The 14,922-nt window shown below is 46.4% G+C and overlaps 1 protein-coding gene across 1 annotated transcript; it reads right to left on the bottom strand.

Moving 5' to 3' along the window:
• Window positions 1-1,164: 1,164 nt before the first annotated feature.
• Klk13 (kallikrein related peptidase 13) lies at window positions 1,165-14,622 on the bottom strand. The gene is made up of 5 exons (XM_034494893.2): window positions 14,157-14,622; window positions 6,655-6,844; window positions 6,277-6,545; window positions 4,079-4,215; window positions 1,165-1,347 (listed from the first exon to the last, which is right to left on the bottom strand). Exons 1-5 carry the CDS (start codon window positions 14,419-14,421, stop codon window positions 1,165-1,167), a joined length of 1,044 nt encoding a protein of 347 aa, XP_034350784.1. The 5' UTR covers window positions 14,422-14,622.
• Between the last annotated feature and the right edge of the window lie 300 nt (window positions 14,623-14,922).

The following is a 14,922-nucleotide window of genomic DNA, read 5'->3' as shown; positions in this document are numbered from 1 at the left end:
CCCATACAATTTGGTTTCTTACAACTTTATTCACTGCTCATCACTTGTGTCTGCCATGGTGCCTGACCCTGGCTGTTACCAATATTTATTGAACAAATAAAAAATTATATCTTCAGCAACCAGCTCAGTATGTGCAACCTACACTTTCTAAGACACTACAGATTCAGCGGTAATTGTACAGGGTGAATACTAGAATTTACCCTTGTGACAATGCTCTCAATGTAAATTATGAGCCCATTTTGAAGGCAAGAGAGCAAAGAGCTGGGTTTGGGTGGCACACACCTGTCATACTCACACACTGCAGGGTGAGAAAGAGGATGGTCAGGAGACTTCCAGGCCAGCTCAGGCCACCAAGCAAGACCAATGCATCATCCACAACAAAACAAAACAAAAAAGGAAGCAAGGAAGTTGTGAGCTTTATGACTTATTCAAAGCAGAGATTAGCATTAAGCAGATGCGGGATCATAGGCAAAGATATGAACGCAAGGAATATTGGGTAAGGATGTTCATGGGGGAGATAACAAGAGACTTGTGAGGTGATAAGATCTAGGAGGGAGCTCCTTTGGATCCTGTAACTATGGGGACCAGCGAGCTGCTGATCCATGCTGGTGGCAACTCAGAAAGGGGCAGAGTTGATGAGGGCTGGGTCTTGTAGAATGTGGGATATAGTTTGAATTAGAATAGCAGAGCTATGCAGAGGGTATAGAGTACTTGTGGTGAGTCACTGACGTGCATAGGATGTGGTTCAGGCAGAAGATTCTGGATTAGAAAGACTTTCAGAATGAAATATCACATGAGTCTAGAACCTTCTTGAATATAAAAATACATTGTCAAGGGGTAGTCTGAGGGTTCCAAGGATCTGACAGGGAAGGTCCATCTACAGACTGCTACTGAGATGAGTCCAGGATGGGGCTGAGTGGCACCCACAGAATTGGAATATGCAGAAATAAACGCCAGTTTATGGTGGTCATGAAGATGTAGCTGTGAACTTGGATGGTGTTTAGGTTGGGTTATTGGGGTGTTCCAAGGCTAGTGGAGGGAATATCACTGTGAACATGAGCCTATTGTACCAAAGGGGCACTTGGGGTAGAGATGACAGAAAAGGAAGAAGCACACAGTGAGAGAGGCACAGTAGGGGAGGGAGGCAGGCAAATGAACATAGTTTTATTGTGTGCCCTTTGTCCGTCTCTGCTCCGGAGTGTTTCTGATGGTCTCCCAGATCCAACGCAGGTATTTTGAAACTCGTGTGTAAACACCAGGTCGATTTGGCTGTCCACATGGAAAATCCCCCCATGAGATGATGCCGTAGAGTTTGCCATTGCAAATCAGCGGGCCCCCGGAATCACCCTGGGTTGGGGAGAGAAAGGACTGTTGATAAGGCTGAATAGAAGGTAGAGATGGGGCAATATGGGGAGGAAAGAGAAAGATGGAGAGAAACAGAAGTGGAGAGTCAGAGAGATGGAGAACCAGGGAGAGGGAGAGCCAGGGAGAGGGAGAGTGAGAGAGAGAGAGAGAGAGAGAGAGAGAGAGAGAGAGAGAGAGAGAGAGAGAGAGAGAGACAGGGAGATGGGGAGTCAAGAGGATGGAGACTTATGGAGATGGAGAATCAGAGCGATGGAAGTATGGTAGCTTGAATAAAAATGGCTCCCCTGAGTCTGTAGGAAGTGGCACTTTTAGGAAGTATGACCTTGTTGGAGGAAGTTTGCCACCATGGAGGTGGGCTTTGAGGTCTCATATGCTCAAGCTAGGCCTAGTGTAGCATTCTCCTTCCTCTATGCACAGATCAAGATGTAGATCTCTCAGCTCTGTCTTCAGCACCATGTCTGCCTGAGGCTGTCATGTTTCCCACCATGATAATAATGGACTAAACCTCTGAGTTCTAAGGCTGCCCCAATTAAATATCTTTCTTTATAAGAGTTGCTGTGGTCATAATGTCTCTTCACAGCAATAGAAACGCTAACTAAGGCAGAGGTACCAGGAGTGGGGTATTGCTGTGATAGGCTGGTCCATGCTTTTATTTGGAGGAATACTTTAGAACTTTAGATTAGAAAATCAGTTGAATATTTTAAATGAGGTTCAATGGGCCACGCTAGAGGGAACATGGATGACAGTGGTGGTGAGGGTGATTTGAACTGTAGGGGCCCAGCTCAGAGGAAAAGATTGTTAATACGTGGCTCAGATACTATTGTGAAATTTTCGTGAAGAATGTGGATGCTTTCTGCCCTTGTCCAAAAAAAATCCTGCCAGAGGCTACATTGAAAAGTTTTGAATTAATTGCATTTGTAGAAAAGATTTCAAAACAGCCTAGTGTGGAGTGCATCACGTGGTTATTAGCGGCCATGATTGCACAGATTTATAATGAAAAGGAGCAGGCTAAGCAAGGGAAGTTACAAAATGTACAATTTGAAGAAAAAAGGGTCACCAGAAGTGGAATGGAGCTAAGTCCTGTGTCCAGGGAGATATGCAGAATAAAAATTTTAAAAAATCCTGATGTTAATGGAATAAAGACAGTGGCAACCTCTGGGCAAGGCCCTACCCAGCGAAGCTTCCAACTTGTTCAAAGGTGTGAAAGAACAGCTTAGGTCCAGGCATGGTGGTGCACACCTTTAATCCCAGCACTCCAGAGGCAGAGACTGGCTATCTCTGAGTTCAAGGCCCACCTGGTCTATAGAGCAAGTTCTAGGACAGGCAAGCTTAGGCATGTAAAGAAAAGCATTGAAAACAGAAAGCTGGTGAAGACGTAATTGAATGAAGGGTCCATGTTCCAACCCAAGCAAGCAGCAGAACTTGGCAGCTTTAGCAACATGGTTCTGGCTTTAAAGTCAAGGATACAAGAAAGAGCTTATGGAATTTCCCTCTGTGACCAAGAAAAGCTGCTGAAGCAAGGCATGTGGCAGGAATGTCCCTGAAAGAGGGCCTCAAGAGGCCATTGTGTGAAGCTGTAAAGGTGAAGCCTGGATTGCCTTGGAGACCCCAAGATGTTGGAGATGCCACAGCTGCCTCTGATACCTACTGAGGAAAGCTGCTAACAGGGAGTGGAACCAGCCCAAGAGAAAGAAGTGTCTTGTAGTCAACGAAGCTGAAAGGAGTTGGAGATCTGAAGAGTGCTTTGACATCAAAATGGACATGCAGAATTTGGAGTTTGCTCAGATGATTTCTGGTCTTTCTTTGATCCAGTATTTCCTCGCTGTGTTCCCTTTCATAATTGTAATAGTTGTAATGCATATCCTGTGTCGTTAGATGTTGGAAGTACATGATCTGCTTTTTCATTTTTACTTTACAGGGGATTACAGTTAAGGGATTGCATGAATCTCACAAGAAACTTCAAACTTTGGACTTTTAAACAAGATTGAGATTGTGGGGCCTTTGGGGGAGACTATGGGGACTTTGAAGTTAGACAAAATGCATTTTGCTTTAAGCCTATGGGGGGCAGGGAGTATGTGATGGTTTGAATGAAAATGGCCTCCCTAGGCCTACATAGGGAGTAACACCATTAGGAGGTTTGGACTTGTTGGAGAAAAGGTGTTACTGAGGAGTGGGGGGATGGGCTTAAAGGTCTCAGAGCTCAAGCTGTTGTCTCTTCCTGCTGCCTGCTGATCTGAACACTCAGAACACTCAGCCCCTTCTCCAGCACCATGCCTGCCTGCACACCACCACGTTTCCACAGTGAAAATAATGGACTAAACCTCAGAATCTGTAAGCCAGCCTCAAATGTTTTCTTTTATAAAAGTTGCTATGGCCACAGCGTCTCTTCACAGCAACAGAAGTCCTAGCTAAGATAGGGAGATAGATGATCAGAGAGGTGAAGAGACGGGGATAGCAATTCAGAGGGATGGAGAGTCAGGGAAATGGAGAGTCTAGGAGATGGAGAGTCAGAGGGATGGGCAGTCAGGAAGATGGACAGTCAGGAAGAGGGAGAGTCAGAGAGACAGACAGTCAGGGAGAGAGAGAGAGTCAGAGAAAGGGAGAGTCAGAGGGATGGACAGTCAGGGAAATGGAGAGTCTAGGAGATGGAGAGTCAGAGAGAGAGAGAGTCAGAAAGATGGACCATATGCCCGGAACATTCTCCATGTCTCACCTCACAGGAGTCCTTTCCCCCTTCTTTGGTACCAGCACAGAGCATGTTGGCAGTGATCTTCCCAGGGTACACCTGTCGGCACTCCTCATCTGAGCGCAGTTCAATGTTGGCACACTGCAGGGTTTTGGGGTAATTCACTGGGGAGGAGAGAGACCACCTGAGGAGGCTTGTCCTGGATGTTAAAGAGTCAGAGTGGGCAGGAAATTGAGATGGGCTGAGTAAGATGCAGAAAAAGATGAGGCAGAAAGTAGTAAGGAGTAAGGAGTAAGGAGATAAAAATACGAACAGGCGTGGGAACAGATGAGGATAAAGGAGAGGCGTGGATGAGAGGGCTGGAGCAGAGGGGAAAGGGATGGGGAGAAATGAGAAACCTGAAGGTGGGGACTGGGAAGGTGGCTCTGTAGTTAAAATGCTTTCCTTGCAAACATGAGCTCAGAGATCAGATCCCTAGAACTATGTAAATGCTGGGAGTGGGCATGATGGCCTGCTTACATTTTCAGCCTCAGAAGGGGCTCCCCAAAGCAAGCTGGTTAGCAGTCCGAGCCATGATAGAGAGCTCTGGTTGGGAACTTGGCTGAGAAACCCTGCTTCAATGAATACGGTGGGAAAATGATCAAGGATGATTCCCAACATCAACCCTGAGGCTCCTTATGAGAACAAACATGCATACACTCACATGCATGCATCTGTGTGAAATGGAAAGGTGGGGAGGGGAGAGAAACATACATACACTCACATGCACGAATGTGGGTGAAATAGAAAGGGGGAGAGAGAATTAGAGGTGGGAAGGGTCCCAGCAGTGCTGAGAAGATCTGAGAGAGTAGGAAAAGTCAGTGGGAGGGAAAAGAGTGTGAGGGGGAAGGACACAGAAGAGATGAGAGGGAGCAAGGGATTGCTGTGAAGATGCCTGCTGATGTACATTATGCTACGTGTTAGCCATATGTATAAAATACCTGAATAGTACACTTTTTACAGTTCATCTACCTCCACAAGATATACTAACTAATGCATTACATATGTTACAGATATGCAGATCATAAACACATTTCTTATAGTAAGTCTATAGTATGTTAGATATTACATAGTAGATGTTTTCATATAAGCTTTATTTTTTGGTACTAAGGACCATACATGTGTATATGCCAAAATCAGTGTGAGAAGTTCAGGGGAGGAGTCAGTTCTCTCCTCCCACCATGGGAGTCCTGGGGATTGAACCAGGTTGCCAGTCTTGATGGATAGCATTTTTTACTCACTGAACCCACTGGCCAGCCCTATTTCACTTTTTTAAAAAGAAAATTTGAGACAGATTTCTCCATGTAGCTCAGACTGACTTCTCTGCAGCTTAGGCTGCCCCTGAATTTATGATCGTACAGACTCAGCGTCCCAGGTGACTGGCTGTAGAAGTGTGTGCCACCAAGGCCACCATATTGTATTCTCATTTATTCTGAGTCAGAAGAGATGGTTCAACAATTAAGAATACTTGCTGCTCTTCTAGGGGACCACAGTTTGATTCTCAGTACCCATGTCAGGCAGCTCGCAACTGCCTGTGACTGAAGTTCTAGGGAATCAGGTGCCCTCTTCTGGCCTCTGAGGACCCCTGCACTTACATGCACAAACCTATACACATACACACACATAGAATAAAAAATAAAATATATCATATATATGTAAATATATACACATGGGAAGTATATACACAAGATACAGTATACATATTCCCAGTACTTGGGAGGCAGAGGCAGGATGATCTCTGTAAGTTCCAGTCCAGGCCAGGCCAGTTAGGGCTATATAGTAACACCCCACTATATATTTTATATATTCAAACATTTGTGATATTAATATTAAGGAGATACATCTCTTCATTTATGTAGACTTACTTTTATAAAGTGAGCCTAGGACTGGCAAAATGGCTCAGTAGGTAATGGTGCTTGCAGCCAAGCCTGAGGACCTGAGGTTGATTCCCAGAACCCAAATAGTGGGAGGAAAGGGTGGGGATCCTGCAGTTTGCTTTCTGACCTCTCTCCAGACCACCTTGGCACACCTTCCCTCCAACACACACACATAAAACCAAAACCAATATAATACAAAACCAGCACACAATACAAAATCAAAAACGTAATAAAAGAAACTTCTTCGATTATGACTGCCTGTTTCCTCAGGCATCTGTGAGGACTCCGGCAGGCCAAGTAGGCACTTACCCTGGGGGCTGGTGGTGGTGCCCCAGCCAGAAACACGACAGCAGGTGCCAGGGGGCAGGCAGTCGTCGTCAGAGAGTTGCAGAGTATGGACGTGGCTGTTGAGCTTGACTGGAGACTTCAGCTCCAGAAGCATGATGTCATGGTCGTGATTCAGGTGGGTGGGGCTGACCTGGTATTCAGGATGGGGGATAGATCGGACCACCTCCATTGCCTGCTCGCCGTTCTCCACACGTCCCAGGGCGTGCTTGCCCAGATGAACTGTGTACCCACTGTGGGTGCAGGAAGTGGTGGATAAGAGACAGAAGATGAGCTTACCTCTATTCCCACCCCAGCCCCAGCCCCAGCTCTTCTCCATCCCAAACTCAATGTCCCACATACTCTTTCCTACAGTGAGCCGCTGTTAGTACCCATTTGGGGTGAACCAGAACCGCTCCACAGAGAAGTCGTCCACGGACCAGTAGAGCTGCCTGCCAAGGTTGAGAGTGGGGAAGGCAGGTGTAGCCACCTGGGAGAAAACCACTGGTCCCATTGGTACCATTGAGAATCTTGGGATAGTCCCGGGAGATTCCTGTTAAAGACAAGAAACTTTTAGAGAATTTGGGCTAAGGAAGAAGAAAAGGACAGAGTTATAGTTCTGGATTTGGGGAGAGGATCAGATTGTTTGGGATAGCCAAAGACTGAGGATTCATTTGCTGGTCTCTAAGTTGCCATATTCTATCCACTGGGGATGAGTCAGGGAGATATCTCATTTATACTATAGAAATGCTGACTTGTCCAATGGGCACTGAGAAGAGAGCCTATGGAATGAGCAGATTGCCAAGAAGTAAGCAGAGGTTTACTCTCCTTTCATTTACATTTCCTTGAGGCAAAAAATTTGACTTAAATATTTACCTAGAAATCATCCATCCACTCATTTATTACTTCATCCACCTATTAATCCATTTTTCTATCTACTTCCATTCACTTACCCATCCTTCCAGCTATCAGCCCATCCATCTGTCCATCAGTTTGGGATCCATATATATATATACCTGCACATTCGTTCATTCATCTATCCACCTATCTACCTATACACCAACATACCCACACCCATTCATCCACATGTCCATCCATCTACCTGCCCACGTACGTATGTCTCCATCCATCCACCCACTCATCCCTATACATATCATCTACTCATCTATCCACCCATCCATCTAGTCGCACATCCACATGCCTATGTATTTATTGATCCATCCATCCAACCATCCATCTATCCATCCATGTATCCATCTAGACATCAATCTTCCCATATAGCCACCCACCCACTAATCTACCTATCCACCAGCCAAATGGCTCACATGTTCACCAATCTACTCATCCATTTATGTATCCACCCATCTACCTGCTCATATACCCATATATTTACCCATCCATCAATTTATCCATCCATCTATTCATCCATCCATCCATCTATGTATCCATGTAGCTATAAACACCATCTATCCACCCATGCACCCACTAATCTATTTATCCACAGCCAACTGATTTATATGTTCATCCATCTACTCATCCATCCATGTATCCATCCATCCACATATTCACCCAACCATCTACCTATCCACCCAACCATCTTTCTATCTTTCCATCTATCCATCCACTTGTATATTCATAAGGTGAAGAATGATAGAGGAAGACACCTGATGCTGATCTCTGGGCAAGCATGCGCGCGCGCGCACACACACACACACACACACACACACGCACACGCACACGCACATGCACACGCACACACACACATCGCATCACTTAAAAACCTCTGTGTCCAAATCTCTATCTCTCTCCTCTTGGCCCATTCTGTTCCACATATGCACATATACATACATACATACATACATACATACATACATACATACATACATACATACATTTACAAACCTACCCCTCTATCCATCCTCCCAACCACTCATTGACCTATCATTCATTCCTCACTCATGTTCCCACTCAACCACTATGCACCCATCCATTCTTCCAACATAATTTTTCTGAGTGGTTTTCCAGTTCTACAGACTAACAGCAGCCTTGCCCAAATTCACATTTCCATCTCCAATCTTTGCAACTGGAGGCTCAACTGCTATCAGCCTAAATAACTCATACACACCTTGATGTTTCTGTCTGTAAATTGATCTTTCTCACCCAAACCTGAGCATCAATCCTTGCTTCCCCTTCTTCCTTGATCATTTACAACAGTCCTGTTAGTTTGTCTCCTAAGTACCCAGTTGAAAATGTTTAGAATTTATTTATTTTATGTGTGTGAATGTTTTGCCTGCATGCATGTATGTGCAGTGTGTGCATACCTGATGCTTAAGGAGGTCAGAAGAGAGCATCAGATTCCCTGGAACTACAGTTACAGATGGTTGCAAACCACCATGTGGGTTCTAAAAACCAAACCTGGGTCTTCTGCAAGAGCAGCCAGTGTTCTTAACCACTAAGCAATTTTTCCAGCCCTCCAATATCCAATTTTTGCCAACTCCTTGGCACCATTTTGGACCAGATTCTGCCTGAATGCTGAAATCATCCTAAATATTTTGTATTTTTTCCAATCCAGTCTTTCCAATTTAGTTTAAGGAATCTTGAAACAAGGAATGACAGACCATATTGTTCCAATTCTTGACTTCCCCTAAAATAAGTCCAACAGTGCTGAGGAGAGGGTTAAGTTGATTAACTGCTTGCTGCGTCTGAGTTGGACGACCTCTTCTCTGTCAGTACCAAGGTAAAAATCTAGGACAATCTCACAAGTCTGCAATCTCAGACCTGGAGGGGGTACAAAGGCAAGAAGATCTCTGGGGTTTGATGGCAGCCAGTCCAGCTGAATTGGAGAGCTCCAGGTTCAACTGGAGGGATTGCCTCAGAAAATAAGGTAGAGAATGATAGAGAAAGACATGCAATGTTGACTTCTGGCCTAGACATGCACACGCACACACACACATGAACACACACACACACACACACACACACACACACACACTGTCACTTGGAAGCTTCTTTGTCCAAATCCCCACCAGTCTCTTCTTGGTCCAGTCTGTTCTGGTCTCATGCAACTGTCCTCCCAACACACTGGAGCCTCTCTTCGTACTTGCTGTTCAGAAATGGAAACTTATGGTTTCTTTGGAAGTCAGTTTGGATGGTGTTTTGCTGGGGCAAACACATGAAGGACTGTTTCACTGAAGTGGACACAGGTGAAAGAATGTTCTGCTAAAGCAAGTATATGAAAGGACGTGTGATGAAAGATCCTTCACGGACAATGTGCATGTCTTGGTTCACCTTACATTGCATAGCTGAGCTCCATTTGTTGTGACTCCATAGAGGAAAATACACCAAAAAACTTCTGGTGGTGTTCTGGTGGCTTCTTGCCACTTCCTCAGACTTGGGCCAACTGGCCCAAGTGACGTCAACTGATACAGACTTATGTGGAGTTTTGCTAAGATGGACTCACGTGCTGAGGCAAGACATGTGGTGAGGCAAAACCCATGGAGAACACATAATGTTTGGAGGGAGTATAAAAAGCCAGTGAGAGAGGCTTGTTTGCGTAGCTAGCTTTGCAATGCTTCATTGGTCTCAAGTCTTCGTCTTTGCTGATCTTCAGTTCATTGAGAGGGAGAGGCATGGCAAGGAGACTCATAGCTATCTGGGACCCTGGTCTAAGGGTTCTCCTCCTGGACCTCAGGCACCAGCAGGACATGTTCTGTAAGAATGCTCTTCAAAGCTATAGCTATCCATCTCTTTAGACTATCCCCTTCTCACCCTGGCATCCATGCTGGTCATAATTGTTCCTGCTGATTCCTGCTGATTCAGTTGAGGCCTGGCTATTTCTGCTAGGTCATGCCACCACTGCTGATTCGTGTTTGCTACCCCAACACTACTGAACTAGACACTGGTATATTAGTGAAGTGTTTGTGAGTGGATGGAGCTGCCACTGCTGGTTTCTATTAACTGAACTGCTGCTTTCCTGACAATGCAGGTTGGTTTTGCTCCAGAGACCAATTTCTAAACAGGCCCACTTCCTCCATATCCTAATTACCTTTCTTTTCCACTACGTCTGGTGGGTGGTGGGCTAGAAGGGAGGTTAAAGAGTTTAAGAGCCCACAGCAAAAGCAGGTTTTGAAAAATTTAAGCTACAGTGTTTCCTCCTACTTAGGACTTCTTCTTTATGCCAAACATATACCTATATGTTTCAGTGTGCCAATTCTAGCCACAAGTGGGCCTTGAAGTCAATTAAAATAAAATCCAAATCTCACTTCCTTGGGGATGCCAGCCATGTCTCAGATATTCACTTATCCACATGGTCAGACATAAGGATGAGGTACAGACAGAGGTCATTTGAGCTGATGCATGGGGAGTCCAGAAGGCACATGATAGGGTTCTTCTCCCCCTGTGAGATCTAAGTTCCTATATCACTTCGTCAGCAAAGCCTCCTGGGACCCTGGTCTCAGGGTTCCCCTCCTGGACCTCAGGCACCAGCAGGACATGTTCTAGAAGGGTGCTCATTAAAGCTACAGCTATCCATCTCTTCAGGCTTGATAACTCCCTCTTCCCCTCCTCATCCCTATCTTCCGTATCCACTCCCTCTTCTCTCCTCCACTTCCTTCCTCTTTTTCTTCCCTCTCTCCTCTTTCTCTCTGTTCCCCCATAGTCTTTTTCCTCTCTCTTCCCCCTCCCTTCACCTTTACCAGAAGCTCCACTGACAGCAGCCATCTCAACCACTCTGTTCAGAGTGTCATTCCTCAAATCTAGCATACATGAGGCAACACTGGAGACAATGGCTGTGGGCAGTGGGGACAGAGCTTCTAGGCCTGAGTGGAATACTTTCTTACCATGCAAATTACCAGCCTCAGCTTCCCTAGCTGTCAAGTAGAAAAAGCACAGTCCTCCCTTGGTATCTGTGGAGAACTGGTTCTAGGGCCCTACAGGTAGTATGGCCCAGGAATGTTCAAACCCTTTACATAAAGCATCCTGGTGTTTACATATAACCTCCACACATCTTTCCATCCCATTAAATCCCTCCTGATGATTTATAATGGCTAATAAAAGTCAAATGCCGTGTAAACAGCTACTACGCCTTATTTCTCAGGGGATACTGTCAAGGGAAAAAGCCTCCATGAGCTCTGTACTAACAAGAATGGTTCTTCGGGTTGTTTGTTTTTTCTTCTATTTTCAACGTTTAGTTTGTTGGATGCTCAGATGGAGAGCTGTGGATACAGGACAGCTGTGAGTGTTCGTCAAGCATCAGGGAACTGTGAGATTCATTAAGGTGCTGCCTCTGAACCACCATCCTGAGCATCCTGCAAATGCTGAGCTACAAGGGGGACCCCACATCCTCCAGCCCGTTTCCCCACCTGCATATGCCGGCATGGCCCACGTGGTATTAAGAGTTAAGGGCAGGAATAACCAAGAATAAGACAAAGGTGACATTAAGAGGTAAAGACAGGATGATGAGGAGCTCAAGGTCATCCTTGGATACATGGCAAGTTTGGGGCAAGCCTGGGCTACCTACTTGAGATCCTTTCTCAAAAAATGAAAAAAATAAATGGCAAAGTCAGAAGCCGAGTTATGGTCCAGTTCTCTTTTAACTCTGAGTGGACCTATGGTGTCCACTTGTAAAAGGCTTGTGAGGATGCTGGTCGGACTGAAACCTCACTCTTATCAAGTTCCCTCTAGTACCAGATGGGAGCAAGTCCTTATCTAGGTACTGGAGCTTTGGGAGTTCCACCATCTTTAATAGCGATTTTACTGAACAACAACAACAACAACAACAACAACAAAAAAGCCACTTAATCCAAGCTTGATGGCATAGGCTTGTTAGCCCAGCTCTTCGGGAAACTAACTCAAGATTGCAAATTTAAGACCTGCCTAGGGTACAGAAGTTCAAGGCTGGCCCGATGAACTTAATGAGACTCTATCTCAAAATAAAAAGTAAAAAGAAGTCTGGGAATGCAGGCCAGTCATGGACTTTTTTAGTTCTTGTGGGTCCCTACGATTGATTCTCAGTACTGCATGAGAGGACGAGGGGAGGAAATGAGGAAAGGAGGGAAATTGAAAGAAACTTGTATCCCCAATTTGAAGTGATCCAACAAATAAGCAGACTGTTTTGTTTTCGTGTGTGTGAGTGTGTGTGTGTGTGTGTGTGTGTGTGTGTGTGTATGCTGTGTAAACAGCTATTACACCTTATTTCTAAGGGGATACTGCCTAGGGGAAAGCCTATCTTCTTTTTCCTATCTTCCCCCTCTTTTCACCCTTACCAGAATATATATACATACATATATGTATATATTATACATTTATACATATTATATATTAATATATATTATATACAATATTCAAGTAGACATTAATGTAGTAAGGATATGTACAATACTTACAGTCCTAGGGATTGACCTTAAGGCCTTACCTCAAATACACTGGAAAAGCACTATAGCCCTAAGCTGTATCTCCAGCCAATAAACTACACACACACACAGACACACAGACACACAGACACACAGACACACACACACACACACACGTAAATAAATAATGTAAATAGAGAACAACAGGAAAACTAAGCAAAAGAGCTGAAATTTAAAAGCCCTTTAAGTCAGAAGTTATGCAGACAGCCTGCTGGAACAGAGCATGGGTGGACCGGGTGGACAACCGGATTAGTATCCTGGCTCAGGTGTGGCAGTATCTTTGGGGCAGGATCCCTCTGTCCCTGAGTCCTAGAAGTAATTACAGCACACCTACCTCATCAGGCTCTGGAGGGTTCCACAAGACGCAGCATGTGGGGCTCCTGGCTCAGGGTGAGGCACCAGGAGGGGCAAGGGTGTGAATCCTGGGTGTGGCACCAAGCAGAGCAGCCACCCCATCTCCTGGCAGGGGACAAAGGCTGGTGCAGGGTGCTAGGTGCTGTGAACCCTCCTCCTCTAAGTCAGAACAAAGCCCCTGGGGAGACCTTCCCGAAGCCTCCATTACATATCTAGGCTCCTGACCTCATAATGGCAATTACTTATTAACTAATTATTTGGATACTTGTTTCAATGATGTCTGCACAGCTCCCCTGGACACACACGGTTGCCACAGGGAGAATGCTCAGGGTCTACTGCTTGTCCCTGGCAGAATAAGTGAACGATGCATGCATACCTGGGGTTTCTAGAGTATGTGTATGGGGAGGCAGAGAAAGGAACTGGGCTTGTAGCTCACCTGGCGTGTGCCTAGTACCCACACAGCCCATAAACAGAGCCTGGCAGCACACACTTGTCATCCCTAAAGCTGGGAAGGTAGAGGCAGGAGGAGTCAACGCCATTCTCAGCTAGATAGTGAGTTTGAAGCCAGGCTGCAGACGATGCTCTCTCAAAAAGCAAACATCAAAGTCAAATAAAAACCCACTTTCAGAGCTCTGTCTGTCACACAACAGGCAAGTCCTTCCTTCCTCTTTTCCAGAGCAATCAGTGTTTCAGAAGAAAACAATTGTAGGTGCAAGGACCTTCCGTTTTGCTCAAAGTAGCGTTTGTTAATATTTGAACCCGTGCACTTGTGAGCTTCCTGCTCTCAGGGAGGCAGTGTGTGTGTGTGTGTGGGGGGGGGGGGGGTGTGCAGCTGCAAAGAGCCAAGAGAGTCAAAGGAGGGTTGGGGCTTCTCTGAGCTGGGACATCTCTGAGATCATAGGTATTAGTATTGGTGGGCTGACCCCACCTGAGAAATTAGGTCACACACGGACTAGCAGGAAGCTATCAGGGTGTCCTCCCTGGTCTCGAGTGGGCGTGGGGCGGAGCGCGCGGGTCCCACGCCCCCTCCCCGTGGCCTGACGCTTCCCACCATTGACTTGAGTGGCTTCCCTGCCTCCACCCCTGTGCCTGAGTACTTACCTCCGGACAAGGCCAAGGTCAGGCAAGCGATGGTAGCCACTAGGGGCCACATGATAGCTCCGGGATGGGGGGTGGGCAGGGTGGGCGGGGCCTGGGTCGAGAGGCTGAAGTGGGTATTGCAAAGCAAGCCCAGACACTGAAAGTCTGTGCTTTGTAAGCTTGAGCTTTCCAGCTCTATCCACTCTGAAATCCCTGAGCCTTGAATCTTGCCCTCTCCATTCCCACTGTGTGTAGGACACCCCGGGAGCTGGTGGAGGGGCAGCATGCACTCCTCTGAGCCCCAGGACCTTCCATCACCTCATAGAGGTCACCCGTTCTTCCTCTGCACTCTGAGAGCTGGGCCCAGAGAGCATTCTTTCACCCATCACTCCTTCCCCGCCTCTGACCCCATTATCCCCTCTCTGGGCCTGCCCTGGACCCTGGGTCTCCTCCCTGTCGTCTAGTCTTTCTGCATGCTTAGGCTCCCTGCATCTCTGCAAGTTTCTGTCTCCACCTGTGCCTCACGCTGATTCAGCTATCCTGTATCCCCAACTTCCCATCCCTCCTCCTTTCTCCTCCTTCCTGTCACCCTCCAACGCCCCTTCCCCAGGCCTCTGCCCTCCTCCCACCCAGAGACCCTACCTGGGTGAGGGGCCAACTTCAGCTGCCAGCTGCCTAGAAAGTTCAGCTCTGACCCATCGCTTTTAACCCCTGAGCTCCCTCCCCCAGCGCTCGCACCATTTCCCGGTGCTGGCTCCCCCTCTCCACCCCCAATGGCTCAGCTTGT

This window comes from Arvicanthis niloticus, chromosome 1 (assembly GCF_011762505.2).
Source record: "Arvicanthis niloticus isolate mArvNil1 chromosome 1, mArvNil1.pat.X, whole genome shotgun sequence".
Taxonomy (NCBI): Eukaryota; Metazoa; Chordata; class Mammalia; order Rodentia; family Muridae; genus Arvicanthis; species Arvicanthis niloticus.
Note: the sequence above shows the minus strand (reverse complement) of the source record. Positions and strands in the feature narration are given on the sequence as shown.